This window comes from Phasianus colchicus, chromosome Z (assembly GCF_987193195.1).
Source record: "Phasianus colchicus chromosome Z, bPhaCol1.hap1.1, whole genome shotgun sequence".
NCBI lineage: Eukaryota > Metazoa > Chordata > Aves > Galliformes > Phasianidae > Phasianus > Phasianus colchicus.
Window position 1 is genome coordinate 54,581,672 of NC_143476.1, and position 22,634 is coordinate 54,604,305.

At 37.7% G+C, this 22,634-nt stretch overlaps 1 protein-coding gene across 1 annotated transcript; it reads left to right on the plus strand.

Annotated features, from left to right (window-relative positions):
- Window positions 1-13,311: 13,311 nt before the first annotated feature.
- On the plus strand, window positions 13,312-20,338 carry RFK (riboflavin kinase). The gene is made up of 4 exons (XM_031602377.2): window positions 13,312-14,101; window positions 15,369-15,520; window positions 16,604-16,706; window positions 17,276-20,338. Exons 1-4 carry the CDS (start codon window positions 13,996-13,998, stop codon window positions 17,392-17,394), a joined length of 480 nt encoding a protein of 159 aa, XP_031458237.2. The 5' UTR covers window positions 13,312-13,995; the 3' UTR covers window positions 17,395-20,338.
- The last annotated feature ends 2,296 nt before the right edge of the window (window positions 20,339-22,634 follow it).

Consider the following 22,634-nt stretch of genomic DNA (forward strand, 5'->3'; position numbering starts at 1 on the left):
GCTGGCAGAGACTCATCATTCGTTCATTGAAGCTTTGTGAAATTGCAATGAATGTGTTTTGTTTATGGTTTCTTTCATGTGTAGTTTCTGTCAACTGATCCTAAAAGAAAATGGATGAAATGTGTTTGCACCTGGTTTTTCAGGTTGGAATGCATGGTTGATGATGCACAAGATGAGCTCCTGCTATGGGATAGACTTCTGAGAGGTTCGACTCCATGCCAGCAGTGAAACAAAATAGAGTAAAAGGAAGAAAGAGATGTAACTGGAATTTGTGGAAGTATTACTTAGGGAATTAAATGAAACAATGAAAGGGGTGACAAAATAAAAGCAAAAGTGGGAAAAAAAAAATGTCAAAAATGTGGGAATTAAAAATGGAACTTTTTGTTGTAAATCTTGACTCGTTTGCATTAATTCCATTTACATGTGAGTATTTGATAGACATGGTAATACTTTGCTATTCAGTGAGAATAAGGCATATGAAAAAATAAGTTTCAAGAGCAGAGTTTTCTGTGCCTGGCTAAACTTTTATAGTTATGGTTCAGGAGAGTATAGCTTAAATATGTATTTTCTAAGAGGACATCTGTCTCATAAGTATTAGTATCTCATCTGTCATTTGAGAGCTACCTCCAGGCTTATAGGTTTTTCTTCCTGGAACCCATAAAGAATATAGAATGTTCTTTTACAGGCTTTGTTTTTGTTTCATGCTCTGTCAAAAGTTTGAGCTGCAAAGTGTTTTTTAAACCCTAACGATTACTGCTCATTTGTGTATTTTTCCATTTCATCAGCTTTAAAGAAGTAGAACTTTCTAAAAAGTCAGACAACAGTTTAAATTTTTGTAACATTAATAGCTTCTCCTCCAATCTTTTCAAAAGATACTTGTCCAGATTTTTATCTCTAATTAGTGTAGTATCTATTTCTTGTGGAAGTTCATATCTAACACTAGGAAGGCATCAGATCCTGTGTCTTACCTCAGACAGGTAGAGGATCCTAACCTCATTTTTCTAATCTTGCTTTAAATGACTTTTGTCACATAAATATTACTTCTACTGCATTAACCTTCCACAAGGAAAGACTTGCTACTGTGCAGAAATGTGTGTTATCTTTTCTACTAGCATTCTACTCTGTTGTAAAGTGTATGGGAGAACACATGTACTTGCCTAGATTCTCTCCACTGTTTGCTGTGTGCCTGAGTGTGTGTGTGGTGGGGGGGGGGGGGGGAGGGGAAGAACATAATCTTCAATTTGAATAAAATCTTGAAAGCTGAAGCCAATGCTAAGTCAAAGGAGTGATGCCAGAAGTACCTGTGTGGGAATAAGAAGTCTGAAGAAGCTGAAGCTGACCACTCCTACAAAACAAAACAAAACAAAAAACAAAAACAAACAAACAAACAACCCCCCCCAAAATTAAAAAAAAAATCCACTTTAACACAACATGCTGTGTGACAGAAGGAAGATCCCATTGTTATCACCCTTTAAAAATTGAAGCCCATTATAGCAGCTCTCTTTGGAACAAAGCGCCTTCTGGCATGGATCACTGCTAATTTGCAGATATGAGTGCTGCTCATGGCTAGAGCTAAGAAGGGAAGGTCATGTTTACTTCTTCTGAATTCCTGTGATACACATTAGAAGTAATCTTTAAAATTACTCACCATGTTTTGTTTTTTTTTGTTTGTTTGTTTGTTTGGTTGGTTGGTTGGTTTGGTTTGGTTTTTTGTTTGTTTGTTTGTTTAAAGTCATACTTTTTGAGATTCAACTTTAGCAGGCAAGTTTAAAATAATTTTAATATGAGTAAACCAGGCCTGTATTGGGTGATCAAAGCAGCCTAGAACAAACTTCTCCCAAGACTGGCTGGCAGTTAGTACTAATTACAGAATCAAAAATAGGAATGGAGTGAATTGCTGCCCTGAGTTGCTGAAAATGGCTATAGAATGGCTATGTTAGGTAATTAGGAGCCTCTTCTCACAGCACCATGGTGGTACAACAAACAAGTGCCTCTGCTGTACCACTCTCATCCTGGCGGGCTGGCAGTCGCACCCAGCTACTCTCATTCTCCTCCTCAGCAGGGAGTGAAAATATGAGGAAAGGGTGTGTGGGCTGAGACACTGAGAGATCATATACCAGTTGTCGCCAAAGTGACCAAAACTTGCCCTGCTGGAAACAAGATGACCTATTCTACCCCTGTGGGCAGTCAGTCTTACTGTGCACTACCTTCACAAGAGTCCCCTATATACGACTCCTGAGAAACTGAAAGAGATCTGAATACAGGAATTTTCCATTACTTCTCTGAGTTTTTTTTCAGTAATAGACAAGATGTTCCATTCCCAAAGAAAATTGTTATGTGTGTATTTCCAAGATTGTGTTTAGCTTGTATATTTAGCACACGTGAACCTGTAATGAGAATTGTCCATCAGTGTGTGACCTCATTACAACCTGTCTGTGACTTTACTGTAAGTTTAGATGTCACATGTTCATATAAGCTGAATATGACCATATGAATAGCATCCATTTTTTTTTTTTTAATATAACTGGATACAACTACCTGTGGAATGGAAGTTGTTGGAGTCAATATTTGTGTACTGTATTGCAAGGGTATATTTACATTCTTAATTTACTTTTATTTTTCAAAGAATTTCATCTTTGTCCACTGGCTTTTGCTGATGACTTAATTTCTTGGAAATGTAGTATTTTTATCAGAAGGATGGATACTTCTGGGATGATTACTTTATTGCGAGCTTTGTATAGTCTTTCACAGTGTACTTTCCAAACTAATCCCACTGAATTTTGCAGACATTTCCAAATCTGTCTTGATTGTTCTGTCCCTAGGAGTTTGTGGTTTGGTCAGGTAGCCCATTATTATTCCGCCCTTGAGGGTAAATACGGGGTCCTGATTACAGGCTGGTCTATTTACATTCTGCAATTTACCACTCCTTTAATTTGTGTAAGTTTAAATCTGGGTTATACGTAAGTATTTTCTTCTTCTTCACATTTGAATGTCTCATGTCTGTCAGAGGCAGATGTTAATCAAGAATTTCCCCAAGACTTCTTCCTAGATTAAGAATACTTACTATCTTTCCATAATATGGTTTGATAAACGTATAATGTCATTGCAGTTTACTTATATCAATTACTGAAGTATCCAAAAACAGGGGAAACAAACTTCTTTTTTTTTTTTTTTTTTTTTTTTTTTTTTGTCATTTGTTTTCAGCAATTCCATTGATCCTTCCTGCAGGACAAAATTCCTGGCAGATTTCTGATTACCTTCAGTTCTTTCTTTTCCTAAGTCTAGTCCTAATATGTAGAGTTCACTGGCGGTGGTAGATAAGTATTTTAAAAAATAAAAGGTAGGAATTGTTTACTTCTTGATAATGAGTTACAAGTATGAATCTTGTGAGAAAGAAAGCTTGGCCTGAATTCTCTGGCAAGAACTCACACAAGCACTTTTCTCTTAAAGGACTTTTAGCTCTCAGAAGAACAAAACATTTGAAGAATGCCATACCTTTTTAATGCAAGAAAGACCTTAGTACTGCAGATCACCTCTTGAAATAGTGAAACAAATCTATAACAGTAAGAAGTCTATTAAAATACATGAACAAACATGAAAAGAAACAAACAAGCCTGTTTTCCAAGGAAAATTTTGGGGTTTGCATTACGTTGTAAAAATTTATTAGTGAATAATATCATAAACAAATATTTTGGTATGCTTTTGTATTCCAGCTTTCTGCACATTCCTAAAACTCATATCTGTAGCTCTGCTAGGAAGTATTGCCACCATGAAGAAAAGCAATTTGTAATGCATTCTCAGAAAGCCTACATTGTCCTGTTCAAAGGCTTTCATGTTAAAACATATTTTTATTTAATCCATATATTTGATATTCTGTTTACTATTAAAGTATTTTTATCAGCTATTTGGCATCACTCTATTAAGTAGGTCAGTGTTCACCAAAACACTTTAAGCCAGTACTGGAAATATGTGGAACTGGTTTTAATTTACCAAGATTTCATCCAGTAGTCAAACATAGCACGTTCATCCCCACATTGTCTAAATTACAGAAAATAAATGTGTGATGCTAAAAGACTTACTCAAACAACAAGCTGTAATGATGCGAACTGACATAACAAAGATTATAATCATTCAAGCAAACTATTTTTTTCACTATTCAGAAGTGAAGAAAACATGCAAAAAAGATCTATAGCCTTTAATTTTCAAATACCAAGCCTGAAAAAGAATGAGAAATAAGCAGAAGTTGGAAAAACTTCACTTATTAAATAAATATGAAGAAAATCTCATACTAATGCATCTTGAATGTAAGCTTTTGAAGGAAAAAAAAAAAAAAAAAAAAAAAGCCTTTATAATGCAGATTTTGTAGTATCTGTAGTCTCTTAATGAAATGAACACATATTTCTTTACTGAAGTGCTCTGAGGTTTACTGATGAGAAGTTCTGCTTAAATGTATACGTATTGCATTGCAGCAGTCACTGACATGATGGTTCAAACCTTTTGCAACTGTTGCTTCTTGCAGCCAAGACAACACATGATTAGAGCCTAAAATATAAAAATGTTCACCTAGAGCTCAGAGTGAAGGACAATGTTTATTCAGCATACTTCTGCAACTTTCTGTACAATAATTTTATGTATTGACAGTACATTCTGGGAAATTTACTAGCTATTCTTTCAAAAATAAGGAACTAATCACACATTTTTCATCCTGTTTCTCTTCTCTCCTAGAAACAGAAGGAAAAAACTATGTTCAAAGCAAAACCAACCAACCAAACAAAAAACCAACCAACCAAACAAAAAAACCCCACCTCTGTCCTGTCACAGCACAACACTGCATTGCACATCTGCTTCTGAAAAGGCATAAAATAAAGTGACAGATGTTGATCACACTGATTAATGTTGAACCTAGTGAGTCTCTGATGATGAAGCTAGATTACATCAAAAAACATTTTAATTTTTTTTAAAGTTAAACATGATTACTAAAAACAATCATTCAGGACTAAAAACTGATCAAATGTCTGTATGTAGGCAATGCCAACTAATGCACAGGAAATTATTACTTTAATATTTGAATTTCTGAAAATATATCAGTTAGATTTCTTTCTAATTTAGAATATAATCCACATACCTGACAAAAAGATCTCTGGACATAAGCAGAATTCCTGGGGTTTCATTACTCTCAGGAGAAAGGAAAAATAGAGATGGCATTCTTGGGAGAGTGAAGATGCTATGAATGTGCTACAAAATCTGACATATTTTATGATTTTATCACAAAGTGCAAACAATGAAGATGTCAGATACAAATACAGCTAGCATGTGTACTTGCCAATTAAGTGAAGGATGACCTTTATGTAACTGTCTAATTTAGAAATATTCTAAGGACTGAGATGGAAGGGCCTTCAGTTCTATAATGAAATTCACTTCATTTAATGTAGTCTTGAGATTTATTGAAAAATTACCAACTGGCATAAACAATTTGATACTACCTTGACAGAATTTTTAAGTGTTTAGGTAAACAGTTGGCTTTTGCTTGCCTTTAGTCTATTAATTCACTAAACCATGCATTTGGCACAAGCCTACAAGAAAGCTAAAACAAAAGCAGATAGAGTGGTTGATTAAATTCCTTCACAAAAAGATCAAACTACAAGAATATTACACATGTTTTGAAAGAGCTACAGACCTTTCTTGAAATTCCCAGTTCAAACTTGTGTACTTTCCAAATGGTTGAACTGAGAGTGAATGGGAGGTGCCAAATAAAATGATTTCATTTACACTGAACTAAATTAGACAAAACTCACACTACTGAGGGTTCTCACTAAATTGAGGCCACAAACTGTGAACCTGAACGTTGTGTATGTGAAGTTTTAGCTGAGTGTGGAAATAAACAGGATGAAAGGAAACTAGATATGGTGACAGAAACAACCCCTTGAAGATACATTTGTGCTTTCTCTATAAGCACTGCCCTCAGTTAGTTTGTTTGACTGATTGATTGATGTTTGATTTTCTAAGTGAAATGAAGGCTAGCAAAAACAGAGATACACTTTGTAGTTGGTAAGCACTGTTACCTGGCCTCTCCTCAAAAATTTGTCAGAGTATATTGAACTTCTGAGTTATCTGGCACCAAATTCCTCCAATAGGCAACAGATCTGGAAACTTAAATTCTAGTTAACAGATCTACTGTGAGCAGTGAAATTGTATTAAATATTTAGCACAAAGGCCAGAAAAATCTTCAAAACAGGCTTTTGCATAGGTTCCACGGCTTGTTTACTCATCACAAGAAGACAATGTCCATTTAGTCATTTTATTTATTTATTTATGTACTTACTATGTGCTACTATAATGTAGCATCAGACAGAACAGTTTGAATACTCTCGTGTCACTTTCTTCTACTATTTATTTCTTACCTCTAGAAACAAAAAGTATGCAAGTCAGTTGTCTCATATGAGAAAATACCAATCAAAAATTTAAACAAACAAGTTCTTCTCATCTAGTAGAGAAGAAAGTGAAAGATTATTCAAAGCACCCTGGCATGATGTTCTTTTCCAGCACCCACAAGTAGATCATTGCAACATCTATCTTTTCCAATTTACTGTATTCTAGTTGCCAAATACAAGTTTGCCAAATTTCTGATGGCCCTTGCGGATGCCCTTCTTGCTGATACTTTTTTGCCAAAGCACGTTACCTGAGGCCAAAACAAATGCTGCGGGTGGTGATGTTAAGGATGTGGAAAAGCTGGTCTTAACATCTCCACACAATCTAGTGCTGAGTTAGAAGGCCTATTTCACGCATTTGCAGGTCAGGGTACCCTTGAGAAAGTACACAGAATACAAGATCTTCTGCAACTGTACTGATTAAGATGCTGATGACAATTATTATTATTCATGAGGTAGGGAAGAAATTATTTTAACTGCCAAAAAGCAAAACAGTCATTTTTTCCATTTCTAATGGATGCAGCTTAACTGGGAGATCTGAAGGAGAAGCACACAGTGCATCTATACTGTAATTAATTTATTGACAAACCTCATAAATTTCAGGATTAAAACTAAGGTATTTCTACTCTTAGGGTGAGAAAATGACTCAGTAGCAGCTTGGAGAGCAGGTCTGTCAGATCTCACACATGGCTGTACAGGATCTGACTGGGATATTCACTTTCTCCACAGCAGCCCATGAAGTGCTGTGCTACGTTCTTATAGCTGGAACACTATTGATGTAGCAAGTGTTTTTTTTTTTCTATTGCTGACCAGGGCTTCACAGCATCAAGATTCCCTTCAAGTCCTGCCAAAAATCAGTAGACTGAGAGCAAGCAGGAGGGCTACAGGGCATGTTTCCTGGGCATCTAACCTAACCCAACCAAAGAGATATTGCATACTGTATGGTGTCACACTCAGCAGCAGAATCTGTGAAAGAGGAAGGACAACGGAGCATACTGTTGTTAAAATACCTGACCTGAGTGATTACAATGCATATTAGGGCTCTCTACACAAGCATACAAGATGTGGAAGGAAGTTGCTTGTTGATGGAAGCAGAGAATAATTGTTTTTTCACTCTTTGTTTGCTTGTTTTGTTTATTTTCTTTTGTTCTTTTCTCACTTTCCATTAATTAAATTGTCCTTCTCACCACACATTTTTTCCCCAACGTATTTTCTCCTCTCCATCATCCTTTGATGAGAGGGAATGACACAGCAGTGTGATAGAGTTTAGCTGCCCATTGGTGTGAAACCACCACGGTTGCACATGAATTAACTTCTCACATTACTGCCAACAGCCAGTTCCCACTGTGAACAGTGCTGGACACTAGCAGCTCTCATGTGGTGTGGAAGCCATAGCAAAGGTCCATGCTGAAAGGAAACCTGTAAGACAAACTGGTAGTGCAAAAGTGAATGGAATAAGGCTGATATCCCAGTCAGAAAGCACAAACTTCTAGGTGTGGATGTAATATACTAGAATCAAATCTTGAGCCAAACTACATATTCTCTTCATTTGTAGCCCTATGTTTCGCATTTCCCTTGCCATCAAATCCAACATAAGCAATATTAACACACTAGGTTTCACACCACTGAGTAAAAACTAGAGAGAGAAGTGAAAGAAAATATGAATCAGTTTAGGAAGTACTATCTGGAAAGAATTCTTCCTTTTGCTTATTACTTCTAAATATTCCTTCTAATAAGAATTTCACCTGTCTTTGGGAGGAAGAACTAACTCTAAAAGAAACAGACTTTGAATTTGCCCTTACCACTTTAACACATACGTTTAATAAAAAATAAGTCTGCCCTTTTTCTGGTTTATGAAATCAGTATTGCAGTTGTCTGTGTGGTATCACTGGAGGGAAGTAATTTTTAATTAATTCTTTCTAGACTCTGAAAATGGGTAGAACAGCATCAAGCCAGGTTTACTGGCATGGGTCAGTGATAATGAAGCAACTTTTGGGAGATACATGTAGCAGGAACTACATAACTGTATAGCTCAGACAGGTCTGGCACAGGCTGCTTGCAGGAACACTGGGATCACATGTACAATAGTTGTAATGCAGCCCTAAAATGGAAAGTGGAAATTATGGCTAACCTTCCCCTCACTGTTGTGCAGATATTTCCTAAGACAACATATTGTTGCAGACAAGTAGCGTGCACTGAGTAGGGTCCCTTTGCAGGGTCAGGCATGATTGATTATTAGGGCTGCTTCTTAAAATGAAGCGGAATGCAGACTGCTAATGAAGAAGCTATTGCCCTGTATAACTGACAGTACTATAACAAATGCAGGCACTGCCTGTGTAAAAATGGAGCATATTATTGGTGTCAGTAATATTATAAATTCTTGTTTCCATTAGAAATCAGTAATTATCACCACAGTCTATAATTTTGTTTTGTTTTGTTTTGTTTTGCTGTTGTTTGTTTGTTTGTTTTTGGACTGTTATTTGTTAGTGTGAGAATAAGCACAAGAAATGTAAGAGAATGGTCTTAAAACCTGTTAATTAGCAAGAAGGAAAAAATACTTCAGGCGCATTTCCTTTATTTCCTCCTCCATTAAATATCTGTCACTAGAACCACTATTTTCATCATCTTCATGATATTATTGTACAGGTGGAAAGACTTTCTCCCTTGTAGCTTGAATATTAATAAGGCTTTCCATATAGAGAATAGAAACCAGAGCCTGTGCAGGATATTCTTGGACATAAAAAATGCAGATCTACCACTGGGTCAACATGACATTTTGAGAGGGGATCTGTTCTACCCAGAACTTCTATATAAAATCCATAAATGACTCTAGTGGTCGCTGATTCAATTTTTTTAAACATTCATTTTGTCATTGTGAAACAAGTTCCTGTGGTGAAGACAATTTTGAAAATGTGCCTCTTTTTTTTTTTTTTTCCAACGTGTTCCCAAATGAAGTATCATAAGCATCAAAAAGTCTTTTATCTCCATGCACACTTAAGCTAACTTCCATTTAAGAAGCTCTTTCTTACAAGAGATTATTGCTTTCTGTAATCCTTCTGCTTCTTGCCTCCCTTTCTTCCCCTTGAAAAGAGGAAATTAAGAATCAAGTATTTTCCAAATAAGAAAAATGTATTAAAAACAAATATTTAGGAGTGTTTTGTTCTCTTTTTCTTTCTTTTCTCTTCTTCTTTTTGTTGTTGTTGTTCTAACTCATTGGACTCCTAAATGATCCAGATTCACCAAAATTTGAAGTAGAGCTCCACTTTAGGATCAGTTTTCTTCACAGTTGTCACAAATGATCCTGATGCAGGACTGGAATGCATAGTAAATGAGTTTGTGAATGACAATAAATTAGGGGGACCTGTTTATTCCCTCTAGAGCAGTGAGATTTTGACAAAATAAAGGTTGGGCAATCACCAACCACACAAATTTAACATGACCAAGCATCAGATTCTGCACATGGGAAGGAGCAACCCTGAAGGGACAGTTGTACAGGCTGTGGGAAAAAGAGGCTGGAGAGTAGCCACATGCAAAGGGACCTGGGGTGATGGCAAGCTAAAGGCAAGTTAAATGTGAGTTAGCAGAGTTCCCTCATGGCCAAAAGGGCCAAAGGTACATCAGGCCCAGGTCAACAATAGGGATTGCCTGTTCTGCGCTGCACTGTGTGGCTTCACCTCCAGCACTGTGTGCAAGTTTGGGTGCCACAGAAGAAGGCCATATAAACATCAGAAAGCACCCAAAGGAGGGCTACAGAGATAGTGAAGTGTCTAGAGGACAGGATGTAAGAGAAGAAGCTGAGGTCCCGGGTGTGCTCAGCGCAGAGCAGGGCAGGCTGAGGGGAGGCCTGATGGCGGCTGCAGCTCCTCACAGGGAGCGGAGGGGCAGCGCTGAGCTCTGCTCTGTGTGACAGCGACAGGCCCAGGGAACGGCATGGAGCTGTGTCAGGGGAGGGGCAGCTGGGGGATGGGGATGGATTCTGCACCACAGAGAGGTGGGCACGGAACAGCCTGTCCAGGACAGTGGACATGACCTGACAGAGTACAGGGAGTGTTCAGACAATGTTTTCAGATATAAAGTGTGGGTTTTGGGGTGGTACTGTGTGAAGCATTACTTAGACTGGATGGGTGATGTTTGTGATGGGTGATTCCAACTCAGGATATTCTATGATTATGTGATTCTATGAAGTTATTTCTGTTTTACTGTTTTCTTGATGTCTTTGTTGTTGCTGTTTGATTGGTTATGTTCAGTGAACTGGAAAAACCACAACTTACCCAGCCATATTTGCTTACAATTTTCTTAACATAGCTAACTTCTTCCTGTAACATGTTATTCCTTCTTACATTCCATTTTCACAGGAATATTGATCAGAAATAACTAACCTCCAAGTTGCCTAGCATCTGTTCATCCACAAAGTATTGCACAGCTCCTGACAACATGGGTCCCAAATGATTTCACAAACATGTGAATAATCTTGTTTTTCTACATTTGTCTGTGGTAGCACGGTGTTGTTTGCTGAGAAATACAAGGTATTTCGGAATGCAGACCCTCAAGAATATAATAATCTTGTTTACTTGTATTTAGGATTGGAAGTTACCTGAGATACCTTGCCTTGTATGTCTATACTTCTGCTACCAAAGCTTCTGTGTGTAGGATTCTCTCTGAAGACTGCAACAAAATGTTAGTCAGTCTGAATTATATCTTAAACTTTGCCGAAAGTTAGAAATCTAACTAAAAGATTTAAATTGTTTTTATACATGTGTGCAAACTAGCTACATACATGCTGATCTGGATCAGTGGTGGCTGCAAACAAACAAACAAACAAACAAAAAAACAACCAAGCCAAAACAAAAAACTGATGGGCAAGTGACATTCACTATGATTCAGGGCTAATTAGATCATAGTTGCTTAAATTGAGACACATATTAAACTGCTCTTGCAAGACAGACAAATAGGTCCGTAAAATTCATGTAGAGGCTGTGAATAAAACTTATGTTCTTCAGTAGCTTTAAAATGTTCACAGCGTTAAGTGCTAACCATGAAAAACGCTCATATGGCACAATGCAGTGCTGTGTAGAGAGCAGGGAAAGCAGGTAAGCCACTGAAAGTAGTGCTGTGCATTTTTCATGCCAACTGAGGGGTCAGTGGAGAAAGAGAGCTAAGAATGAAAAAGCTGGGAGCAAATTTGGAACACGTATAGACTTGTAAACTAGATACAAACTTCCAAAAAGCATCAAGACCTACATGTCTGCAACTTCTGGATTGCACCAGTAATGAGTCAAACAAGCTTTGCCTCTCACACATTGCTAGTAATATATAAGTGGTAGCTGCTGGAATTTTCTGCAATTGCCAGAAAGTGTACAGTAGATAATATCAACTATGTCTCACTTTGCTGACATTGGCAGTACTTGCTCCTTCAGTGTCACGTAATGCTAGCCACCAAGTACATCCGCATCTTTTTTTTCTAGAACATGTTCAATTCAAACAGAATAAAAACCTTCATACTGCAACAGAGCAAATAAACAAAAACAATAAAACCTCCCAAGTTTTGCTATTCCAGACAAAAACTCAGAAAAATAATTTTGAAGCAGGTGTGTTTATTAGACACTCTTGCAAGAATGCTTTGTATATAACTTTGTACTCCAATTTCACCACCTGGTTTCAGCCCACTAAAAGTAAGGCATGCCAGTGTCCTTGGACTGAACTCCTGAATCAATGAGAGTTTTGTCATGCTGGGAATGGAAACTTCCAAGGAGCTGGTTAAAATGCTACTAGTTTTACTACAGCACACTCTTTTCTCTGAGTCACCTCCTGGATATTTCACCAGAGCCCAGTGTAACCAGAATTTCCAGCTTGGCCAGAATGGTCCTGGAATATCCCAGTATCCAGCAAGTATTACACTGCTGTTTTCCCCATTTTTTCTTTTCACAGAAGAAACAGGATATTCCTGTTTTCACCTTAAGTCATGTCTAGGAAAGTACCCTTTTGAAGTATTGCAGCAGGAAGCCCAGGCTCTGGCACAAGGTTGTGATGTGATACAAGTCATGTGATCTATTATGAAATGATGAACAGAGCACATTCTGCATTGCACGAAATGCTGCTTGGTGCACTGAGTTCACAAAGCTTCTATTTGATCAGGTAACCTGACACAGCCCTACACAGATGACTTAACACTATTCTCTTTATTTCATTTTCTATGTTTGTATATATATATATACACTAGAAAAACATTCAAGAACTTTCCATAAATAACAATTATGAAAGATAATCCAGCATAAGCAAGGAAGTTCCTTTCTAGCTGACTGGAATAGTGCCTTTCAAATCACAGGCAGGTATGAGCTACCAAACTTGTTTTCTGGCAGTGCTAGCAGACATGATCACCACTAAAATTCAGTTTTTGGTGGAAAACCTCCACTAAGTCTACTAAATTTCAGTAGAGGTAACTAAATACTAATTATAGAAGATTGCCTCCTCAAAAACTTGAACCAAATGCAATCAACAGCAAAATAAACATGTGTAGTGTCAGGGATGCCTTGGATTTTAGCTGGATCACAGCAATCCATCACAATGAGAGAAAAATGAATAGCAGTATCACTGTTTACAGAATGCATTTGACAAATAGGAGTCATCAGGCTTCTGCAAAAGTACTGACCACGTAGTTCTTAAATACTTTGTGGACTTGCTATTTTGCAAGGTTTTTTTTTGTTGCTGAGAGAAGATTGTAAATGTTATATTCAAACCTACAGATATGGAAAGAGATTGCATGCCATCTTGTGGATATCACAAGAACAGCAAAAATTGTTCTGAAAAGTAGTCATCATTTAAAAAAAAAAAAAAAAAAAAAAGCAACCAAACACAAACAAACAAAAAACCAACAACAAACAAACAAACAAAAAACCCGACATCATCATGAAGTACAACCCCTGGCTGTACACAGCATCACCCAAAATTCAAGAACTATGTCTGGGAGTGTTGTCCAAACAGCCCCTGAACTCCGGCAGCTCAGGGCTGTGCGCACTGCCCTGGGCAGTCTGTTCTGTGCCCACCGCCCTCTCGTTCACAATGCGTTCCTGATGTCACGCCTGACCCCCCAGCACCCCTCCTTGCTGCTCCCTCGTTTCCTGACAATACTGTACTCAATATCCAAGGTGCTTCTGCTATCAAGGAACAGAACACTTATTGTAACACTGTTCTCCATATGCTTAGGCACAGCAGAAAAGAACGGATGTGGCAGCAGCGCTTTTCTTCTTACATGCACTACCACCCCTCGATGTTGAGCAGCTGCGATTACAACAGTGAGAGTCTGTAAGCCACCCAGAGCTCCTGACACCGAACTAACGAACGTCGCAGACGACAGCAGACAGCCATCGGCACTGACGGGAGAGTCAGCGCCCGGCTATGGGCGAGCCCATCCGTGGGGGAGGTCGGCGCCTGGCAGAGCATCTTTCGGCTCGAAAAATGGGGCACTCCTGCTGCGCTCCCCTCCGCGTGGTAGTGCCCAGGACGAGGAGGAGACAAGAGCCTGGGGCCGCCGCGGCGTCGAGCGGTTGGACGGTGGACGCAGGTGGCGATGCGGGGCCGGTGTGCGGCCGCCATGAGGCACCTGCCGTACTTTTGCCGTGGGGAGGTGGTGAAGGGCTTCGGCAGGGGCTCCAAAGAGCTGGGCGTGCCCACCGGTGAGCGGGACGGGGCCGGGCAGCGGGCGGCCGGGCTGGTGCGCGGAATGAGGCACATCGAGCTCCTTATCTGCAGCGGCTTCGGCGGCCGTCTGACAGCTCTTTTTTTTTTATTTATTTATTTTTCTTTCTTTCTTTCTTTTTTTTTTTTTTTCCTTACGATGGCCGTGATGATTTGAGGGGTGCTGAACAGTGCTTACAGGCGGTATGCACAGAGCTGCGATGCGGCAGTTTGGTGCAAACCCGTTGGGCCAAGCTGGAGAGTGGGCACGGGAGATAGCTTTGAGAAGGGAAACGTAAAGGCAGTGATTCAGGGGTTGAAAAGCAGAGCAAATGGATGTACCCAAAAAAGAGCTGTATTTTTCACGTGGCCGCTCCCTTCTCTATCTAATTACCAGTAAAGATGTAAATGAAACGTATTTTGCTCTCTTCTAAGAGGCACTGAAGGCAGCAGCTGTGTGGTGCCCGTCGCAGTAGACAAGAGAACCTGAAGCAGCAAGCCTGAAGTACCAGGCTTGCAACGACTTCAGTTAATAGAAACATGTTGTTTTTCTTTTATTTGCGTCAGTACGAGTTAATGGAATTCTGGAGGGTGGTGTTCTGGAGTGAGGGAGGTTAGTGACTGCTTGTGAACCAAAACAGATCACTAACTGAACATTCTTTAACACTGGCCCAAAACCCTGCATGAAGAGTTCTGTGCAAAGTTCAGGAGGGCAGTGGTTTGGGGTTTGTTCCCTTCACTCAGGCAGGAGTTTATTTCAGGTTCTTAGTTTTCAAAGAAAATCCTATAAACCCCCAGTTGCGGGTGACCTGAAAGGCAATATGAAAACTCTGACAGGTGACTGAAATCACTATGTTTTCACATGTTTTATCTGCTGCAGAAAGTGTTACTAGCCCTTCGGTGCATAATTCTGATGCCACTTTGCCAGTCAGAAGAGATTTTTCCATTCTTTCATGATATTGAATATTAGAAGCAGTGATGCTTCTAATAGCGAAATACAGACATAATGGTTAGTTTATTATTTTTTACTGCAGAATAGTATGTGTAACTCTAAAATAGTGTGCATAGGTAATAGGATGACTGGTATAATCACAGGACTACTTTTTACAAAGCTGTTTTCTTGTTTATACTTTGCAAATGGCATGTTGTATCGCTGTCATCATTATACATGCACAAAGAGCATGTAGGCAGAGCTTGCCTTGTAAGTATTTGAAAATTGCCATGTTATTGACTTACACAAATGTGCACTTTTTAAAATTTTTGCAGCTAACTTTTCTGAGCAAGTAGTCGAAAGCTTTCCATCCGATATCCCTACTGGTATATACTATGGATGGGCCTCTGTTGGAAATGGAGATGTTCATAAAATGGTTTTGAGCATAGGATGGAATCCTTTCTATAAGAATATTAAGAAATCAGTGGTAAGAACTTTGCTTTGTGTGGTACTTTGACTATAGTAAATGAGCAGGACATTGACTTTGAAAAAGATAAGCAGAATTTGGTCCATAAGTGATATTTAGAAATTTTATTTGCTGTTAGAAATGTGTTCAGCATACGTCTCATGTGTTTGTAATCTGAAACAGTAACTGGACAGTGTGCAGCTGTATATAAATAAAGTTTAAGTAGAATGTTTTCTTCCACCACTACTTAAATTCTTCTGGAGCACATTTGTGTTTGTTGTTCTGACAGGTAGATAAATGGAAAAGCATTAAATTCAAAACCTGTGTTAAGCTTATGAGTTATGAGAGCCCTAGAATGAGGTAGACCGTACTAACCTTTTGCCCTCCACTATTTATACAGATTAAAAATAAGAAATTTGAGGGCACCTTAATTACTAGTGGATTTGCATTAATTTTACTCTTAAACGGTGTGTGGTTCTGTGCCTTAATATGCAGATTCAAAATTCAAAAAGTAAATAGTAACAGGATGGAGATTAAATCCCAAACTGTGGCATCTTTATTTTTCTTAATGGCAGGTTTTTGTACTTTTTCCTGAGTCTTGCAGAACTTGGTTTTAATTGCTAATACCTGGAAGCAGTTTTGTTTCACAATGAATCTCTGCTTTGAAGACAACCACCTTAACTCCTTTGATAGTCTTAACATTTAGTTCCTCTGTGAACTAGCTGAGAAGGTTTTCTTAATATCATTGCAATCAAATTCATTACAGTTATTTGGAATGTAATGATCGTATTAAAGTTTGTGATTTTGTGCATCGAAAAATCTTACCTTTGAGATAAGGGGTGAAGTGTTTTCTCTGACTTTAACAGTCAGAATGTTCATAAATGAACAACTTCTCTTAAATGCCATATGAAATGCAATTCGTGATGTTATCAAAGGCTCTGTAATCTCAATTGTGTATCATACATGTTAGACCAAGTATCTTAGTTTTTCTGATAACGTGTAGGAGAGAATTTGAATTAAGTATATTAGCTGAACATCGTTGCGAGAAAGGAAATAAACTCAAAATTCACCATGATAACTGACAACTAATTTCTGTTCTTTTAGGAAACACACATTATCAACACGTTCAAGGAAGACTTCTATGGAGAAATTCTTAGTATAGTCATTACTGGATATATTCGATCGGAAAAAAACTTTAATTCTTTAGGTCAGTATTGCAGGTTTCTGTCAAACTAATCTTTTGTTTGTCATACTCTTGCATATCGAAAGTTCTGTCTCATCACCTTCTGTCTTCATAATTAGCAATGTTGTGTTTTAACCTTTAACATTTCATTAAAATGTTTTTATAAGCTGAATTAATAGTGCACCCATTAGTTGAATTAAAAAGGTGAAACCCCTCATCTTAAAGTATATCAGCACTTATTTCAGTCTCATAATTATGTTTTCAGTAATTCTGTTCTGAGTGTCATAAAAGCATTGGTCTGATCTCACTATTTCTTTTTAAAAATGTAGCACTGTTAGAACTGAAGTTGTTCAAAAGATTCTGTAGACTTTTTTTGCTAAAAAGCCTGGACGCAAGGAAAGGGTAATGCTGTAAGCACTGAACAGTGCAATTCTGACATTAAAACCAAAGCATTTTAAAAACAAAGATAATGTTGCCTCTCCAACTTTGTAATAATAATCACATTCTGTGATGTGGTGGTGTGCCTTGCTTTATTCTATGTTCAGAATTCAGGTGACCTTTTCAATACTGCTATTCTGCTTTTTATTTTTCAGAGACGCTCATTTCAGCAATCCGGGAAGACATTGAAGAGGCAAAAAGACAACTAGATTTACCAGAGCACCTTAAACTCAAAGACAACTTCTTTCATCTACCAGAAGGAAAAAAACACTGAGCAAAAAACCTTTTTTTTTGCCTTGCTATGGACTCTTCTTGGCTTAGTTACATATTATATACCATTTGATACAACATAGACTTGTGTAGTGGAATCGACTTAATTCTCTTCACAGCAGCTTGTATGGTGCTGTGTTTTAGATTTGTGACCTAACATCCTAACGCTTTATCTGTACCCCAACAGTGTTTGCACAGTGTCAAAGCCTTTTCTATTTCTTACTCTGACTCCAGTGTATCCACTGGGGCTTTGCAAGAGGTCAGGAGGGGACACAGCCATGCAGGTGATATGACTAACTAAACTAACTAACTAAAGAAAACTAAGTAAATATAGTGTCATGCTCTGCAATAAAACGGAAGGAGAGTGGTTCAGATAGGTTAGCCATCTTCACTTGGGTAACAGCTGAGCTTTGGTCTACCCATGCAAGATGGTGAGCAACAACAGACGTTTTTCTTTTTACACTTCTTTGCTTGTTAAATTATCTTGACCCGTGAGTTTTCCTGCTTTTCCTTTCCTCTTTCCTTTCCCACTGGGAGTAAGTAGAACTGAGTGAGCAGTGCTTAGCTGCCTACCGGTGTTAACCATTACTGCCTGTTTGTGTGTCTGTGATTGGAACTGAATGCTGAAGCCACACAATGTGATTTACGTTTTCTTGTGTTGATTGGCCATGAAACAAGTCATGCAAAAGGAGGAGAAAGCTATTTTAGGTCCTTATAGATAAATTACAGATCCGTATCGTACTAATTATTATAGAGATTTTAACACATGTGGAACATGACCAAAGTTAATTCTGACCACTGCTTGCCCCGAGGTGTGGACAGTTAAAACATAAATGAAGATTTTCAGTTTTTCACAGACAGAATTTCATTTTAAACTGATTTCCCAGTTTTATGCCATCACGTCTGACATATCTAGCAGCTTAGAATGAGTCAAAAGTTGACTTATGCATGAAGCCAAAGATTGGATAACAGTATCAAGAATAATTCACTGTAGTTCTTAATTATGATTGTGATTATTTATTAGCCTTGATTGAAATTAAGGAAGGCTCTGTTACTTACTGAATTACTGGAATAGGAATACTTCTGCCTAGTTGACTGTACATACAACAATGTGTAATGCAAACAGCTTCCTTCTGATGAAATGTTTCTCTAAAGTTCAGGAAATGAATGATGTGGAGAAAGCTAATGTATGTCAAAGTTTTAGGCTCAAAGAATAGTGAACAAGTCTTAGCAATGTTTCTAAGGCAGAGAAGGTAACCAAAACAAATTTGCATTTCAGCTGCTTCTGGCAGCTGCCTTAGATAAGGAGAAACTTTGGATTAATCATTATACTGACAGTGAAATGACTTATTAAATGTTGAATTCAGAATGTAAAGCACAAAAGTATCTTCATCTGCACAAAGTACAAGCATAATCCAGACTTTTCACTGTAGATCAGTGGAAGTCTTCAGAAACTTTTAGAATAATGTATCTTTAGTAAGTACTGAGTTTTTTATATAAAAGTTGCCTTTTCTGTGGCCTTCTCTAGTCTGAAATGTTTACACAGGTAAGTGAAGGATGTGCTGTCAATTCATTATATTTTGAGAAAGATTTGTTAAAGTATAAATACAGGTGGTAGTGCACACTGTAAACTTGGAAGCCTGTGCTTATAAATCTATTCCCCCTGCTCTGTGACAAAATTTTCTGACTTTCCTTCTTCATTTTTTTTTTTTTATTTCACTCTAGCAGTTTAGAGAGCTTGGACAAAAAAACTTCATGAGAATTTCTTGTGGCAGGCAATATCAGCATGCCAGGAGTTTAGTTCAACTCCTTCTATTTTAGCTTCAGGCCGTTACCATGGCATACTTTTGGAAAAGACACTGAACAAGTCAAGGAATCTTTATTGCTGCTTAGGACTTTAGCAGAACTGAAAGGAATTGCTCATCATTGCTGTTGATGGCAAGAAAGTGGAGATACAGTTGTTGAGAGAGGAAAGAGTGATTTATATTTCTAAATAAGAACTTTCTGCACTAAACTATGTTTTGGCCTGCATTGCTAAGGTTGTTTACAGATTTAACTCTCCAAAGACACTGACAGTTTTTTTTGTCTTTTATCTGGATATTTTCAGCACGCTTTAATCTTCTTAGTAAGAAAACATTTTTAAAAAATTATTTGCTGTGTGAAGTAAAAAACAAACAAACAAAACAAAACAAGAGTTTAATAGACTTTACTGGATTGCATATTGGAAATGCATGAGAACTATCTTGAAAGTAGTAGCTCTTTTTTTTTTCCTCTCTAAAATAGAGAGGTGATGAGGGGATATTTTCACTTTTTTTTTTTTTTTTTTCCAGTGGGATGCATTCTTGAGTTTGTAACAATGCCAAGTTCTTATTTCATATTTTATTCTTCTGGAGGAACTATAAAAGCCATTCTTGTCAGTGAAGTATGTTTTAAAGTGTATGAAGAACAAATCTCTATTCATTGTAGCATTATGCCTAAGCTCATAATTTTTTTTTAATTTATTTTTTATTTTTTGCCATGAATTTTCTGTGTCAGTTGTGAAAACCATGGTGCCTTAAGCTGGTTGTTTTAGTAATGCTACTCTGTAACTGCGAGTGAATGTTACTATACAAAAATTTGCTCATCATTGTTTTCAGAACAGCTGTGCTTGATGATAGAAAGTGGTAGCAAAGGGAAAATTTGAAAAACTTATTTTGCTCAGAGCTTTAACCTAAAGTATGAAGAATGTTAACAGTAAAACAATAAGCTCTTCTTCTTGTGTTTGTCTTCATGTTAGAGGAAATGTAATTGCATTCATTTGGTCGAGTGTCCCTGTTTGTGCATTATTTAAAATCAGATATTTTATATAATTAAGTTCAATACATGATCTCTATTACAGTATAAATTTTATGATGTGTTCTATTTTTGTATTATGTGCAGATAATTTTAATTTGTTGTGGTGCTGTAGTATTAATAAAAGAATGTAATTAAAAAATTTAAATGCTGCTTGCAGATTTTCTGATTGATTTTACTGTGTGTATAATCTGCATATTCTTTAGCATATACTGAAAGGTACTGCAGAATTCTTCCACTGTGCTGCTACTTTCAGTTTGAGGTGGGGAAAATTGTTCATCTTGCTTAGAAATGTTGCATAACATCTGTGTTTCAGATGCTGCAGGGTTTTTTTATAATTAAGGCAATATGTGAATGCAAAGTCAAGCATGAAGATAGCTCAAGATGTTAGAGTTCAAGCAATACAAGCATTGCTGTAGTTTCAAGTACTTTTTAAAAATTAAGCTTGTGTTTTTTTCATGCAATGTACTTTTTGATTGACTGTCACCTCTCAGAGTCCATTACTCTTATAGATTTGTCAGTGTGAGAGTGACAGTGTAAGAATTGTTTTGAATGCTGATGGTCTCGTTTGGATAACTGGCCTTAATCTGTTTAAGTTCTGACAGCCTGAAGAACTCATGCTTGGTAGCATATTAAAATGCAGCATGTTCAATATCTTCCAGCCCTGTTAAATATCTTTATTGATGGTCTGGATGAGGGATGAGTTTGCAGAAGGCATCAATGTAGGAGGAACTATTGATCTGCCTGAGGGTAGAAAGGCCCTACAGAGGGATCTGGACAGGCTTAAATGATGAGCTGAAGCTGACTGTGTGAGGTTCAACAGGACCAAGTGCTGTGACTTTTGGTAGGGACTGTAAGCATTGCTATAGGTTAGGGGCAGAAAGTTGCACAGAGTAAAAGGACCTAGGGGTGTTGATCAATGACATCCTGACTTACATCAGAAAGGACTCAGCCAGCAGGACCAGGGAAGTGATCGTTCCCCTTTACTCAGCTCTGGTGAGGCTGCACTTTGAATTCAGTTTTGCGCTCCTTGGTACAAGACGTAGAGGCCTTGAAGTGTGTCCAAAGAAGGGCGACAAAACTGGTGAAGGGTTGGAGCACAAGTCTGATGATGAGCAGCTGAGGGAACTGGGGTTGTTTAGTTTGGAAAAGAGGAGAGTCTCTACAACTACCTGAAAGGTAGCTAGTGACAGGATGAGAGGTAATAGCCTTATGTCAGAGTTGGTTCATGTTGGATCTTAGGAAAATATATTTCTCAGAAAGAGTGATCAGGCACTGAAATGGGCTGCCCAGGGAAGTGGTAAATTATGTTAATCACAAAACTTCTGTAGGTGAACATAGCACTGAAAGACATGATCTATTTTGATGTCTACAATACCAGATTTTGATAACTTTGGTTATTCTTAGATGGCTATTTCCTGAGCATTATATGGCAGAAAGCCTTTTGAATACTTATTCTGCTGTAGACTATCAAGAATTCTTGGAAATAATTTATTTAACTTCTTATCTGTAAGAATGATTGCTTTGGTGTATAATAGAAAGATTATTGCCCATATTGCTATTAAATATATTTTTGTTTAAGGAGGGTTCTGATATTGATTTGGCCTAGCATACCTAGCACAAATAGGTGTCATAGTCCTCTGCAAATCTTTGTAACGGTGATTGCCTAAAAGGTTTTGGAAGGAAAAATGTTCAGTTTGTTTAAACTAGTTAAAATTAAACTGTTTGAAAAGTAACCCGACTGTTTATTTGTTTGCTTGTTTGTTTGTTGGTCCATGTGCATTTTTTATCTAGGATTTATGGGAGATATGTCCTCAGAATGTCAAAACCTCCAACTACATCTGCCTGTATTCTTTTTCAAAATCTAAAACTACTTTGTTCTTTTAGAAGTCAGATGGAAAGAGTTGCATCCTCTTCTTTCATTCTTGTTCACTTGATTAAACATTCATCTAGGTCAGGTCAAAAGTCCATCTGCTGCAGCTGCAAATTAACCAAACCTGTATCTTGAAACACATTAATATGTCCCTGGTCTCATAGGGGAAACTTTCTCTCACACTTTCATGTTGTTTATATGTTGATCTTCGTGTAACCTTTATGAGACATCCCTGAATTCCCACCAGTAAAGAACGTAATAGACTGTGATGATGTGGATATGCCATAAGGATTGTTTTTTTGTATTGGATGCAGTGGACTCTTCAGTGTGCCTCAGAATTTGTCAGGGATCAAGCTGTTCTACTAACACTGTCTACTGACTGTAAGTGTAGATGTTAAATCCTCAAGTACATATGCTCAGATTTTTTAATGGCTCATCACTGGGGCAAAGTATCAACGTATCCAGTTGTTCTACTGGATTTTTTTTTCTTTTTTTCCTGGAACTGATATGAGATATTGAATACCAAATTGCATCAGAAT